Genomic DNA, 11731 nt, shown 5'->3' with positions numbered 1-11731 from the left:
TTTTCGGGACTTAAAGCACAAGTCTTCACTCTCTCTGTCCTACTTCAGGGAAGTAGGGAGTGGCTGCTACGAGCTCTGATTTGAGCTTGCAAGTTCTCATCAATGAGCTTCCCCTTTCTCTCTGCTTTAGTCAAGTAAACCTGCCTTTGTCCACCTTGGCTCTGGCCCATTCCTTCTTTAGAGTGTATTTCAAATAAAACTTTTGCCCGGCTTCACTACTGCATCTCTACCCTTCAGTTCTTTGCTGCAGCGGGGATAAGAACCAAGTAAAACAATGTCAACCCCCAGCAGTAGCCCCTTCCCCTTTGAAGACCAGCCCTGCCCTGTGGTTCCCACTGGCCACATATGGCTACCGAGTGCCTGACATGTGGCCAGGGCCCCTGAGGAGCTAAGTTATGTATGTGATTTAGGTAAATTAACTTAAATGTAAAAACTGAAACTTTACCCTTTATACCACCACATGAGAGATTTTTTAAGCAGCCCCCACCCCTGGGACCCAAAAACACCAGTTTGGGAAACCATTACCTAGGAGACAGCTGGATGGTAACTAGTTCATCAGTTTTATTAGCTTTTAGGAAAAGGTACAAATTCAAAAACTCAAAAGGAGGTTTACTGGCTTGATATCATTAGGTCAATGGAACCCTATTTTAATCTCAATATTTCTCATACTGCAATATATACACGAGAAGTTCATCTGTATTAAGATAGAAGTAAATGTCAAATTAAGCTGGGAATTTAATTTTTCTGAGTTTATAGTTCACATTCTTCATAGCTTTGCCATATTAATCATTTTACAGGATGTGCTCAGTTAAAGACCAGAAAGGCCAGGCCTGAGCTGGGCTAGCCCCTGAATAACCAGGTAGTTAGGATATTATGTCACCATTCCAATTCTTCAGGCATTGACCTGCTGTTTACATTTTGATTCATGTGTGTGTTAAATTATTTCATACATTAACATTTCCTGCTGAATCTGTGTTTCACATGAACTAATGAATTTCAGGATTCCTTGATTTATTTTATATAAAGTGAAAATTAAATCAAATGACCGGGTCTTTAGCACATTTCTGGATGCAAACTAATTTGAGAAAGTTTGTACTTGGCGACAGCTAAACATACTTGTTCAACCATTCAATTAAATTCCTCCTTGCCTCGTCAATATAGGGCTTGTCTTCAGGCGAACAGTCCTCTCTCTTTCGATGCACAAACCCATGCGTTTGCCCAGAAAATGTTTTAATTTGATATTCCACTTGGCAGTGCTCTTTCAACTTCTGAGTCAGCAAAGCAACCTGGTGTGCAAAAGATATCATGATGGTGACTTTAACCCCCTAGTAGTACTCCCCATCTTCCAAATCTTGTCTGAATGCTCATAAAAGAGATTTTGCATAGGTGCTTTAAATTAAGTTCCATAGGTAGAATGAATTTTTTACTTTTAATTTTGTAACGAACACAGTCCTTACCTCTGGCAAAGCAGAGAGTTCAGAGCAGGCAATATAAAAAGAATGCAACATCAATTATTTGAAATTGTATCAATATATTTTATATATTATTCAATATATAATCAAATATTCAATGTATCCAAGATGTAATACATTCAAGTATATGCAGTATATATATTCAAGTATAAACTACCTGAGATTTGTATTAGTCATAAAGCACTGGTTATGAATAACAACAACGATTTCTAAAGGACTGCACTGAGCCACAGTTTTCTTCCACTTTCTCCTTATCAATGTACTGGGGTTAATGCATCCATGTCTGTAAGGATATATGCCTTATGATAACTGGTGGATTACATGTGGGGACAAGGAGGTGGGGCCTGCTTCTGGACCCAGTAACCAGCCACACCAAGAGCACTGTGGTGGGATTGCAGTCTACTCTAACTTCCCAGTAAAACCCACCTATAAGACTAATGTTTAAAAGTATTTGGTGCAACAAATGAATGCTGTGGGAAGTTTTCCGTGAAATGTCAAATCATGTATGGAATACAGAAACAGGAAGAGGAATGACGCCAACTTACCTGCTCAAGAGGAATCACGGCATCATTTTCAGCAAAGATGAACAGCGTGGGGTTCTTAAGGTTGTGCACATCTTCAGAGTCCCTGACAATGCCTGGAGAATGCGGACAGGGATGTGAGAATGGACTGCCCATACATGAGCCATACGGTTTCCAAACAGAAAACCAGAAGGGCTTGGTTTGATGTTGCAGAAGTAAAATACGTGCTTTCAGGGTCCTATTTTCTTTTTAGCAATTTCATAGAAGCGTCCTCGCCTATAAAATTAGTGCCAAAGAGAAGTTCATCTACTCTCCACTTCCTTTACAAGGCATCAGGCCATGAATAATAGAACCAGACCATGAAAAGATACAGAAACAGCCTGAAAAACGCTCTCTTCTGTGATGTGTCTTCACTGACAGACTGACAACTCTATCTGACCCCCACTGTTCTAGAAGTTTCTCACAGTCTACACAAACAAGCCCCACAGGTTCTGACTTCTGTGTGCCGAGTGGCTTCATTCATAAGGTAGAGTGACCGTTCAGCAGAGTATTAGACACACAACAGAGTATTTGCTCCTGACACAGCACCTGGTCCTAGCAGGCCATCCGTGAAGATTAGCTTTCATCCTTCATTTCAGAATTTAGAGTTCGTTTTGTCAAAAGCATGTTCTACCTTGGGGATTAAGACAATGTGGGTGTGCCCACTCCTATAGGAAAATAAGCAAAAGCTTTGCAATATGATGCCTTTTTAAGATAAGAATAGTGTTAAAGAAAAGATTATTCTGACACTCGTTAAGAGAGATTGTACCCCAGAGGGACCACCGCAATGGGGTTTTTCAGTAGGAGGGAGATCAGGCTCAAGCCGAGAACAAGGACAAGGGGATTCTGGCTAAGGGGCAGGGTGGCATCAGTGGGTGGAAATTACTAAGAGGGAACAGCAGGGTAAGGAGGTCCTGGCCCGAGGACTTGCCAGGATTCTTGCAGCACAGAGGCCAGGGTGAGGAGGTCTGGAGAGAGGGGATGAGGAGACTGAGAATATACCGAGGTGGGGGATCTCGCTAAACTGACCCAGTGGGCCGACGGCAGGGCCAAGGTCAGGGCCGGCTCAGAAAGAGGACTCGTCTGGCTGAGGAGAGTTGTTCTAGTCAGTAGGGGGGAGAAAATAACGGGTAGCTTCTTTTTCCATTACCTGTTGGCAGTACAGCAAAGCTAAGTAACCCCGAGAGCCTCCCCTCACGTTTAACTTCTCCCCAGCCAGTGGGAGCCACGGGAAACATGGCCACGCTCCCTGCCCCCTCGGTTAACGCCACGGTATGTGCCCGCAGGCTCTGAGCGCGGTCACGCTCCGCAGCAAGTGCACCGCACAGCAGCCGCCGGAAGGGGGCACCGGAGAGACGGCGCTCAGAAAGGTCCGCTGCTGTGTACAGGGCTCTAGGCAGGCTAGCAACCGCCCACCGCGTTTTGCCGCGTGGCACGTGGCAAATGGTCATTTCCTTTTGTGTAAGTAAATATTTAAAAGGTTTTTTTAAAATGCTTGTAGTGGGGAAACCTTAGAGCCAAATAATATTCATTATATAACTGCTTGATACAGTATTATGAAAGGCCAAAAACTTCCTTATGTATCTTACATTTTTTAACATTTTTATGGTCTGAATGCTATTTGTGAACTTACTATGCCATTTCCTTATACAGATACAATGTCCTCATTTCATTGCTATGATACCTTTGGCTGAAAGTTCATGTTGCTATTTACATTCTAGAGAGGGTTTTCCTTTTCTTTCCTTCTTTATGGGTGTGTGTGTGTGTGTGTGTGTGTGTGTGTGTACGTGCACGTGCACACACAGTTGAAAATAATTCCGGAGTGTGTGTGTGTGTGTGTGTGTGTGTGTGTGTGTACGTGCACGTGCACACACAGCTGAAAATAATTCCGGAGTGTGTGTGTGTGTGTGTGTGTGTGTACGTGCACGTGCACACACAGTTGAAAATAATTCCGGTGTGTGTGTGTGTGTGTGTGTGTGCACGTGCACACACAGTTGAAAATAATTCCGGAAAACTATTTTCATAGACGTTTCTCAGGAAAATACTCCTTGTTATTAACCGTTATCACAGAAATCCACATCATCCCCTTAATCCTAGGGGAAGAAATGAGACCTCAGGTTGGGTGCCTTTCCTAAAGGCACACTGTTGGGACCCAGGACTCCTCACTCCTGGTAACATATTCTGGGTACTACAGTACAAACCTCCACCTCTACTTCCAAATCTGTAAGACAGTCCCTTACGACAGGCTATCTGCACACCTGGGTTTTGCGTTGTACCCAGAACCCCTGGCTTGGGAATGGGCTTGTGGCTGTCCTTCATTCACTCCTCCTGATCTCACTGTGTAAAAACGTACAGGGCAGATTTACCATAGATGGACACCCCTGCCCTGAATTCTGGGTATTTCATCATCACGTGATGGACGGCCACTCCACCCCAGCAGAATCCCACGACGCCAATTTTCTGGGCGTGACACTGTTGTTTCAGATACTTCAAGACAACCTCTACCTCTCTAGAACAGAAAGAAAAGTTATTCAAGAAGCAAGAGGTATATACCACTTATATGTGAATTCTAAAAAATCGAACTCAGAAACAGAGTAGAACAGTGGTTACCAGGGGTTCGGGATGGGAGAAATGGGAGATACTGGACAAAGGGTACAAACTTCCAGTATAAGAGTAACAAGTTTGGGATGTCACATACAGCGTGGTGACTACAGCTAATAATATGGTATTATGTACATGAATATTGCTAAGAGTATCAATCTTAAATATTTTCACCACCAGAAAGAAACTGTAACTATGTAATGGGATGTTGGCACATAGTCAAGGCCATGGTGGTAATCATTTTGCATATATAAATATATCAAATCAACACATTGTATGCCTTAAACTTACTCAAGGTTATGTCTCAATTACAGCTCAATAAAACTGGGGTGGGGGGGGCAAAAAGCCCGACCAAAACCTGTGAGTGCCCGGGAAAGGCTCTGGGCAGCTAGCACTGTGCCCATGGAACAGCAGGCGTTCCTTGAGGTTCTGGGGTTTTTGCTCTTGGAGCTCAGTCCTCATCACCTTCTGCCTGGGTGACGCATCTTCCCAAAAGTCTCCAGACAGGTCTCCTTACCACACCGGAAGCCCAGCCTCCTCCCACAAGCTGATAGGGCTGCAGAGCTCTAGGTAAACACTGGGTCTGACCAGCAAACTTTCCAGCTGAAAGCTGAGGTCTTCCACAGCCTCGGGATAAAGGCCAAGGGTACAGCACAGCTCCCAAAACCTGACCCCCAATATCTGCCCCATCCCATGCCCCAGGCTCCTCTTCCTCCTCTCAACAGGCACCAGATGCAATTGGGCAACTCCCCAAACTCTGACTTGGCACATTCAGTTTCTTTGCCTAACACCCCAACTCTGCATCGCTCATTTCCTCCTAGGCCCAAACAGCAGAGCATATCTGGAAAGCCACCAGGACTGTTTAGGCCATGCGGGGCCCAGGACCAGTGGCCCTGTCCTTCGGGTGGTTCATTTGCACACTGGTTGTTTGGAACTCACATTTTCAACTAGGAGCAATACACTCAAATGGAGGTAGGGCTGAAGGCCAGCCCAGGAATTTCTGTTTATTTACTAAAGAAGAAATGCTGATTTCTTCAATTTGCAATAAAAAAAAGCAGAGAAAGCTGTTAGGCTGGAGAAAGATAAAACAAGGACATGCAAACAGAACAGAGAGGTGCCATAGGGGGAGAACAGACCAGACCCCAAAGTCCGTGCCGTATATGGAAAGGGGACGGCTCTCCCTGAATTCCATCCTGATGTGCCAACTAAGACCCGGATGTCAGCCTCCTCCCTCTTGGAAGGAAAAAAGTTTCTAGTTGACTATTATGTCACCTTTAGCCAATTATACCTCTCAACACCCCCCTAAGCTAGTTTGCCCACTCCTCCCCCTCCTAATCCCTTATAAGCGCCCCAGCTCCCTAACCAGGTGTGACTTCTCTGGCCTCTGGCAAGAAGGCCACGGAACCTCTCCCGGGGGTATTTAAATAAATTACCTGGCCCTTTGTTGCCTCTCTCTGCCTGCTTATTTCGGCTAGAATTTATCTTACAAAAGCAATTCTGTTGCATTTCCTTTTTTTTTTCCAGTCATAACCTATCTTTGAACACATTTAAACATATTGTATTGGACCACTTTGTGCTAGTTATTTTCGTGTTAGTATAGTACTTAATTCTGCAAAATAAAATGGAAAAAAACAATCATTTTTAATTTTTAAATTTTTCTTGAGTGCTTTGATAGTAAGAAACACTGCCTTAACTGGAGGGGCAAGAAAGAAGAGGTAATTTCCATAAAATTCTTTACCTGACTCGGGTAAACATGTTTGCTTGTGTTGCTCTGAACCTGTCCCTACTCTTACGGAACACCAGGATTTAGCTCTGAATGAACCCTTCCTCCCCACGCTCAGTCCATATACCTTGTGGTGGCGGATGCAGTGGTGGGAAGGGGGCGGAGCCGTTCTGCCTCTGGTTCCAGGAGTGGAGTGCGTGACTCAGGCCTGGCCAATCAGAGCATAGCAATCTCCTGGCCACAGTGATTGGTTCGAGGATGGACTCGTGACTCAGAACCATCCATGCAAAATGAGAATTTCTCTGGGTTTCTGGGAAAGGGGCCAAGGCAACACTGGAGCTGCCGCCACCTTGCCACCCAGAGGCGAAAGCTGCCTGAGAACGGAGTCAGCATACAAGAACGGCTGCCGAGGGATGGTGGAGGGCACTTCCTGGGGGTATCTTCTGAGCTATGCGCCAATCCCCGCCTGAAGCCAAAAACTGCCTCTTTTCAGTTCTATAACCAATAAATTCCAAGACTGCTTAAGCAGTGAGCACTCAAGATGAGCTTTACATCACTTTCAAACAAACGACAGGTGACCAGATACAAGGACCTCGGTCGAGTGCAGACGTTAGTGTTGCCATTTAACGTCTCGTTTTGATTTAAAATATGTGGCTGTTACATATTTACCCCTGGGCTTCCCCAATGCCTGGCCACCCTTATTTGTGCTCACAAATGGAAAGCTGAGCCACACAGCTTTTCCTCAAAAGGAGAAAAATGTCCTAACTATCCCTACCCCACAACTCTTCATATGCAAAGCTGGATTTCGTGTTCATATCAGTCTCTGGTTCTCTTGTGGCTTTACCACTAATTGACTCTTCATTTCTTGCTTCATTTTGTTTCGCCTGGGGTTGCAGGCTCGGTCCCTGGAGTAGACTAGCAAGCGGATAAGGAAGCAGGTTTATAGCAGTCTTGGAACTGATGCTGGCAGTGGGGGAAGGAAGCCAGAGTGGGCACAGGGATGCTGGCTGTGATGCGGTCTCTGCAAAGGCCTCAACCAGCTCCCAGCGTAGCTCCAAGCAGGCATAGTCCTAGGGATCCCCCCTACTCAGGTGAGGGAGCCAGACCTTCATACCCCTGCAGTGAGACTCCCCAGGATGGGTCAGGTAAGAGAAGGTGGCTGACATTCTAGAAGCAATTCCAAGGAGAGTTGATGACCCAGTCTTCAGCCTGCAAGACCCTGGGGTTAATACTTGCTAATACACACAGCCGTGCTGGGAGCCCCCAGGACAGAGGGCAGTATCTCCATGGATAGATGGCACGGAGACTCTAGGGAGACCCTGGCCTGAGCCACCAAGCTCCGCTGCTCTGCAAAGGCCCCCAGAAAGAGGGTGACCTGAACCCAGGAGAGTCTGGCCCCAGTGAGTGTGGGGAGGGTAGCAAGGCTGAGTGGCCAGGAAGTGGCACTCAGTAGGGCAGATGCCCCTGGGGCTGTGGGCCATGTCTTCCCCACGGCTCAGCAGCTGGGAGGGGAGCAGCCCCGGATTCAGCTCTGGGGGGCACTCAGTGATTGAAGAAAGGAGTAGAGAGTTCCAGGGACTGAGTGGCCACAGGTGGAGGGGTTCACATCATTAGCAGTGGCCCCAGCGTGGGCTCGGGGGCTGATCAAACATAAGGCTCAGGTGCATGGCGGTAGAATCAGGTGATGGGAGAGGAAAACGGTCAGGACAAATGGCCAAGGTGAGCGGGGTGGGAGTGGGGGCACCCTTTGCCCTGGGCTCAGGTTTTCTTATTCAGGAGGAGCCTGGCATTAGAAAGCATTCCTGGCCTCTTCCCCCCACCATATTTAGGTCCCCTCTGGGTCTGGATGGCAGCTGAGAGCTCTGGTCTTTGCTTCCGGACTTGGCAGAACTATCTTAACACAAGGCTGCTATCCTAGGGGATGGATCCCCTAGCCCTTTCCTTCTTACTGGCCTCTGGACCCTGGCAAGATAGCAGTTCTGGTGGGTCTGACCTAAAGACCCAAAGTCTGCCTGGGCAGTAAGGGAGAGGGTCAAGGTCAAGACTGGGGGGAAGGTCTGGCCCTTTGGGCCTCAGATCCAAAGCCATGGGTCCCCACTGAGGAGTAACAGGCTGGCATTTGCTCTAGTTCCATTTCTCTGCCCATTTTCTCAACTGATGCTGTTGCCAGAAGGGGAAGGAAGGAGCAGAGCGCTGACCCCATGGACCCCAAAGCCCCACAGTCCAGGGAAATTGTACCACTGGCCCTTCCATGGTTCCCTTGGCATTGGTGCCATGAAGCTTCCCAGAAAGGGAAGCAATGAGATTCCTGGGGCAGCTAGAGGAACGCTGGCTGGTTTCTGACCTTCCAGGGCAGCCGCTGCTAAAAGGTTCCCTTTGCCCTTTAGGAAGGACTCCCCTGGCTGGCTACTGGCAGGGAGGGAGGGTGGGTGCTGAACAGTGAGGCCACAGCCACCTCTCCTGGCCTCTGCTCTCCCTGGTGCCCTGGGGGCACCACAAACACAGCTGCACCCGCCAACAACTTACTTATTGATCTTTCGGGCGTCTCTTGTTTTCAACCACTCGGGGAAAGTGGACCAGTCCCTAGAGGGGTCCCAGGGCTCTTGACCTATGAAGAAGTCTGGAACAATGGCTCTGTAAAATAAAGACATTCATTACTCTTAGCTTCAGTGCTACTGGGACTTGGTATTGCTTATATTCATTAAACTTGCTACGCTGGCAATTCTGGCTCCCAGGAAAGGAAAAATAGTGGCCACGAAGGCCAACTCTGATGGCAGCAAAGATGCGTACTGGCCTCAGGCCAGACCATCTCGGATTTCACAACTGTAGGTACACGGCCTCTGGCAGCCTGCTTAGGGCCCAGCCCATGGGAAATGATAAGACCAGCCTGCAGGGCACACTGCCCACTCTAGACTAAAGCACAGGCTGGGGGCCCGGCCAGCAGTGCCTGGGGCAGGGTGAGTACAGGGCTCCTCCTGCCCCAGGAGAAGGGACCGCATCTCTCAGCTGGTCTTCAACGCTGACCTAAGGCACACCTGGGGAGCATGTCCAGTCATTATGACAAGGCAATTTTCATAGCCTCTGCCCAGGACGCCAGCAGGGCACAATCTCCTGACGAGAGTGAATGGTCTAGTGCAGGTTCTAAAAAGGGTCACGGAGAGAAAACATGCCACATCGCTCAAGTCTACATCGATCTGCTTGCGAATCAACTCCAGGGGCGGGCCGAGGCCACTCCAGACAGAGAGCATTTCCTAAAATAAAGGCCGTCGCTGTGGATGCAGGCCACGGCCCCTCCTGCCGCGCGGAAGGGACCCTGAGGTCGGGCTCAGGAGAATCTAAGTTTGAGTTCCAGTTCTGCCCCATTCTGCCCTGTTACCTTAACAAGTCATCTGGCTATTTTTAGCCTCATTTTCTTGCTCTGACAGATGGAACCTGCGCCCAGCACCGCCCAAACTCAGAGGATTATTTTGAGGGCAAGATGAGTCCTGTAAGTGTGGAAGCGCTTGTAAATCATAGGCATCGTCTTCATTTTTCATGGTGGGTCTCTAGCTGAAGGACCCACCTGCCATTAGGCAGCAGAAGCCACAGTTCCACTCAGTCTGCCAGTTGCTGCTGGGTGACTGGGGCAAGTGAACCCACCCTGGTTCAAAGATATGGGAACAAAGATAGTCCTGCCCTGGGGCGGCTGTTGGGGGTTAAGGAAAGTTACCCCCGTAAGGCCCATGCCCGGAAGGCAATGAGGCTTGGCTGTTATTTTTGTTACTTGTTTTTGCCCCTATAAAGTTACGTTGCCACATCTTCCAGGAAAAATTTGGGGACATAAAGAAGTGAAAAGCCAGGGGAAGTCCTCTTTTCCATCCACACTAAACATGCCATGTGGTAGTGAGTGTGCCTCTTTAAATGGGCTTCTCTTCACAGGAAAACGAGGTAGGCACGCTTTGATTTCCAGCCTCTCTGTTTGAAAAAAACAAGGATATTGGATGCATCACACCCCGGGTTCTGTGCTTTCTGAGGCTGGAGAGAGGAAGGAATGGGTCCTACTCTCCTGTGTTTACTGACACTCTTAACAAAAGCATGAGACGCAAATGGGGGACAGCATCCACCACAGGCCACGCCACTGAATGTGACAAAAATAATCCTTAGGAGATGAGTGAGGTGTCACTATGCCAGTTCTGGAACCCCGTCTAATTCAGACAGTACCATGCTAGGAATAGTGTGTTTACACCAAGATAACCATGGATGCCCAGCTTGCAAAGTATGGATTTGAGATTGAGACACATCAAAAGCCAAATAATGGGTCCATTTCAGAGCTGGTGAGGTCTGCCCCAGGCATCCTGTACCTGCATCTGTTAGGGACCCCCATTAGCAAGGACTCTCACAGTGTCCCACACATCAACAGGGCTAGGCACCGTGAGGAAGGTCTGAAGCCCAGGGACTGAGGCAGAAGCAGGTGGCTTCCATTGGACACTGGGCACGTGTTAAAATTTCAGATGGGCATTCCCCATTTACCTGCAGCCCAGTAAGATAAGGAAGTAGATACTGTAAATTAGAATACAGTCATGGCTTGGTTTGGTTTTGCTTTTCCTGAAGGGAAGAAAATGGATCACAGAAATTTACATGAATCTAAGCAAAGGAATATAACTTTATACATACATATATCCATTTCCTGCAATCATATCAGCCATATATCTTGTATTGGGCAACTGCCAGCCGAATATATCTTGAATGACGACCACAGCCTTCCCCGTGTCAATGGAGGGTTTGGTGACATAAGCCTTGATGTGCTGGACCTGGACTTCATGCCCCATCCCGCCATACTCTATCTTGTGGCCAATGTCACACGGACAAGGCTGAGCTTCATTAGCCATTGGAGGTAATGAAGTTGGGCTATGTAGAGAGAAACATGCATTATATTCTAAATGGTGCAAATCCAAAGAACATAAGCACTAAGTAAATGAAAATGAAGATTACAGAAAAAAAATTAATTTTAAATTAATTTTAAATATAAAGGAAATTCATAAAGGAAATCATTGATAACATCTAGTTTTGGCAACACTGCAAATTAAGGCTAACAGGAATCCATTCCTTTACAAACACTTGAAGTACCAGAGTGACTGTAACCAACATATAAAAACTAAAATGGTGGAGCTCCTAGGAAAATGGGAACAACTTCGAGCCAGGATTGGAGAGGAAATGGAAAGCCACAGTCAGGGCAGCATGAGCAGGTGCTGAGGGAGCCCATCAATGCTGGGGAACAGACCAGACCCAGAAATGAGCCTTAACACAAAAGGTGCATAGGAGTTGGGGTCCAGGGAGGCTCTGAGACCCCGTGAGATGGGGATTTGTAACTAAGAGCTCCCTATACAATGTCAGAG

General features: G+C 47.4%; 1 protein-coding gene across 1 annotated transcript in view; it reads right to left on the bottom strand.

Annotated features, from left to right (window-relative positions):
* Positions 1 to 539: 539 nt before the first annotated feature.
* Positions 540 to 11731, bottom strand: part of CMBL (carboxymethylenebutenolidase homolog) — a 20309-nt gene continuing 9117 nt past the window's right edge. Inside the window, exons 3-7 of the mRNA XM_017658818.3 lie at positions 11010 to 11243; positions 8883 to 8990; positions 4399 to 4541; positions 2018 to 2109; positions 540 to 1286 (exon numbers count right to left, since the gene is read on the bottom strand). Coding sequence (XP_017514307.1) covers positions 1107 to 1286; positions 2018 to 2109; positions 4399 to 4541; positions 8883 to 8990; positions 11010 to 11224 — 738 coding nt within the window. The 5' untranslated portion in view covers positions 11225 to 11243 and the 3' untranslated portion in view covers positions 540 to 1106. The remainder of the gene's footprint in view (positions 1287 to 2017; positions 2110 to 4398; positions 4542 to 8882; positions 8991 to 11009; positions 11244 to 11731) is intronic.

The sequence above is a fragment of the Manis javanica genome, chromosome 1 (genome assembly GCF_040802235.1).
Source record: "Manis javanica isolate MJ-LG chromosome 1, MJ_LKY, whole genome shotgun sequence".
NCBI classification, from domain to species: domain Eukaryota; kingdom Metazoa; phylum Chordata; class Mammalia; order Pholidota; family Manidae; genus Manis; species Manis javanica.
Note: the sequence above shows the minus strand (reverse complement) of the source record. Positions and strands in the feature narration are given on the sequence as shown.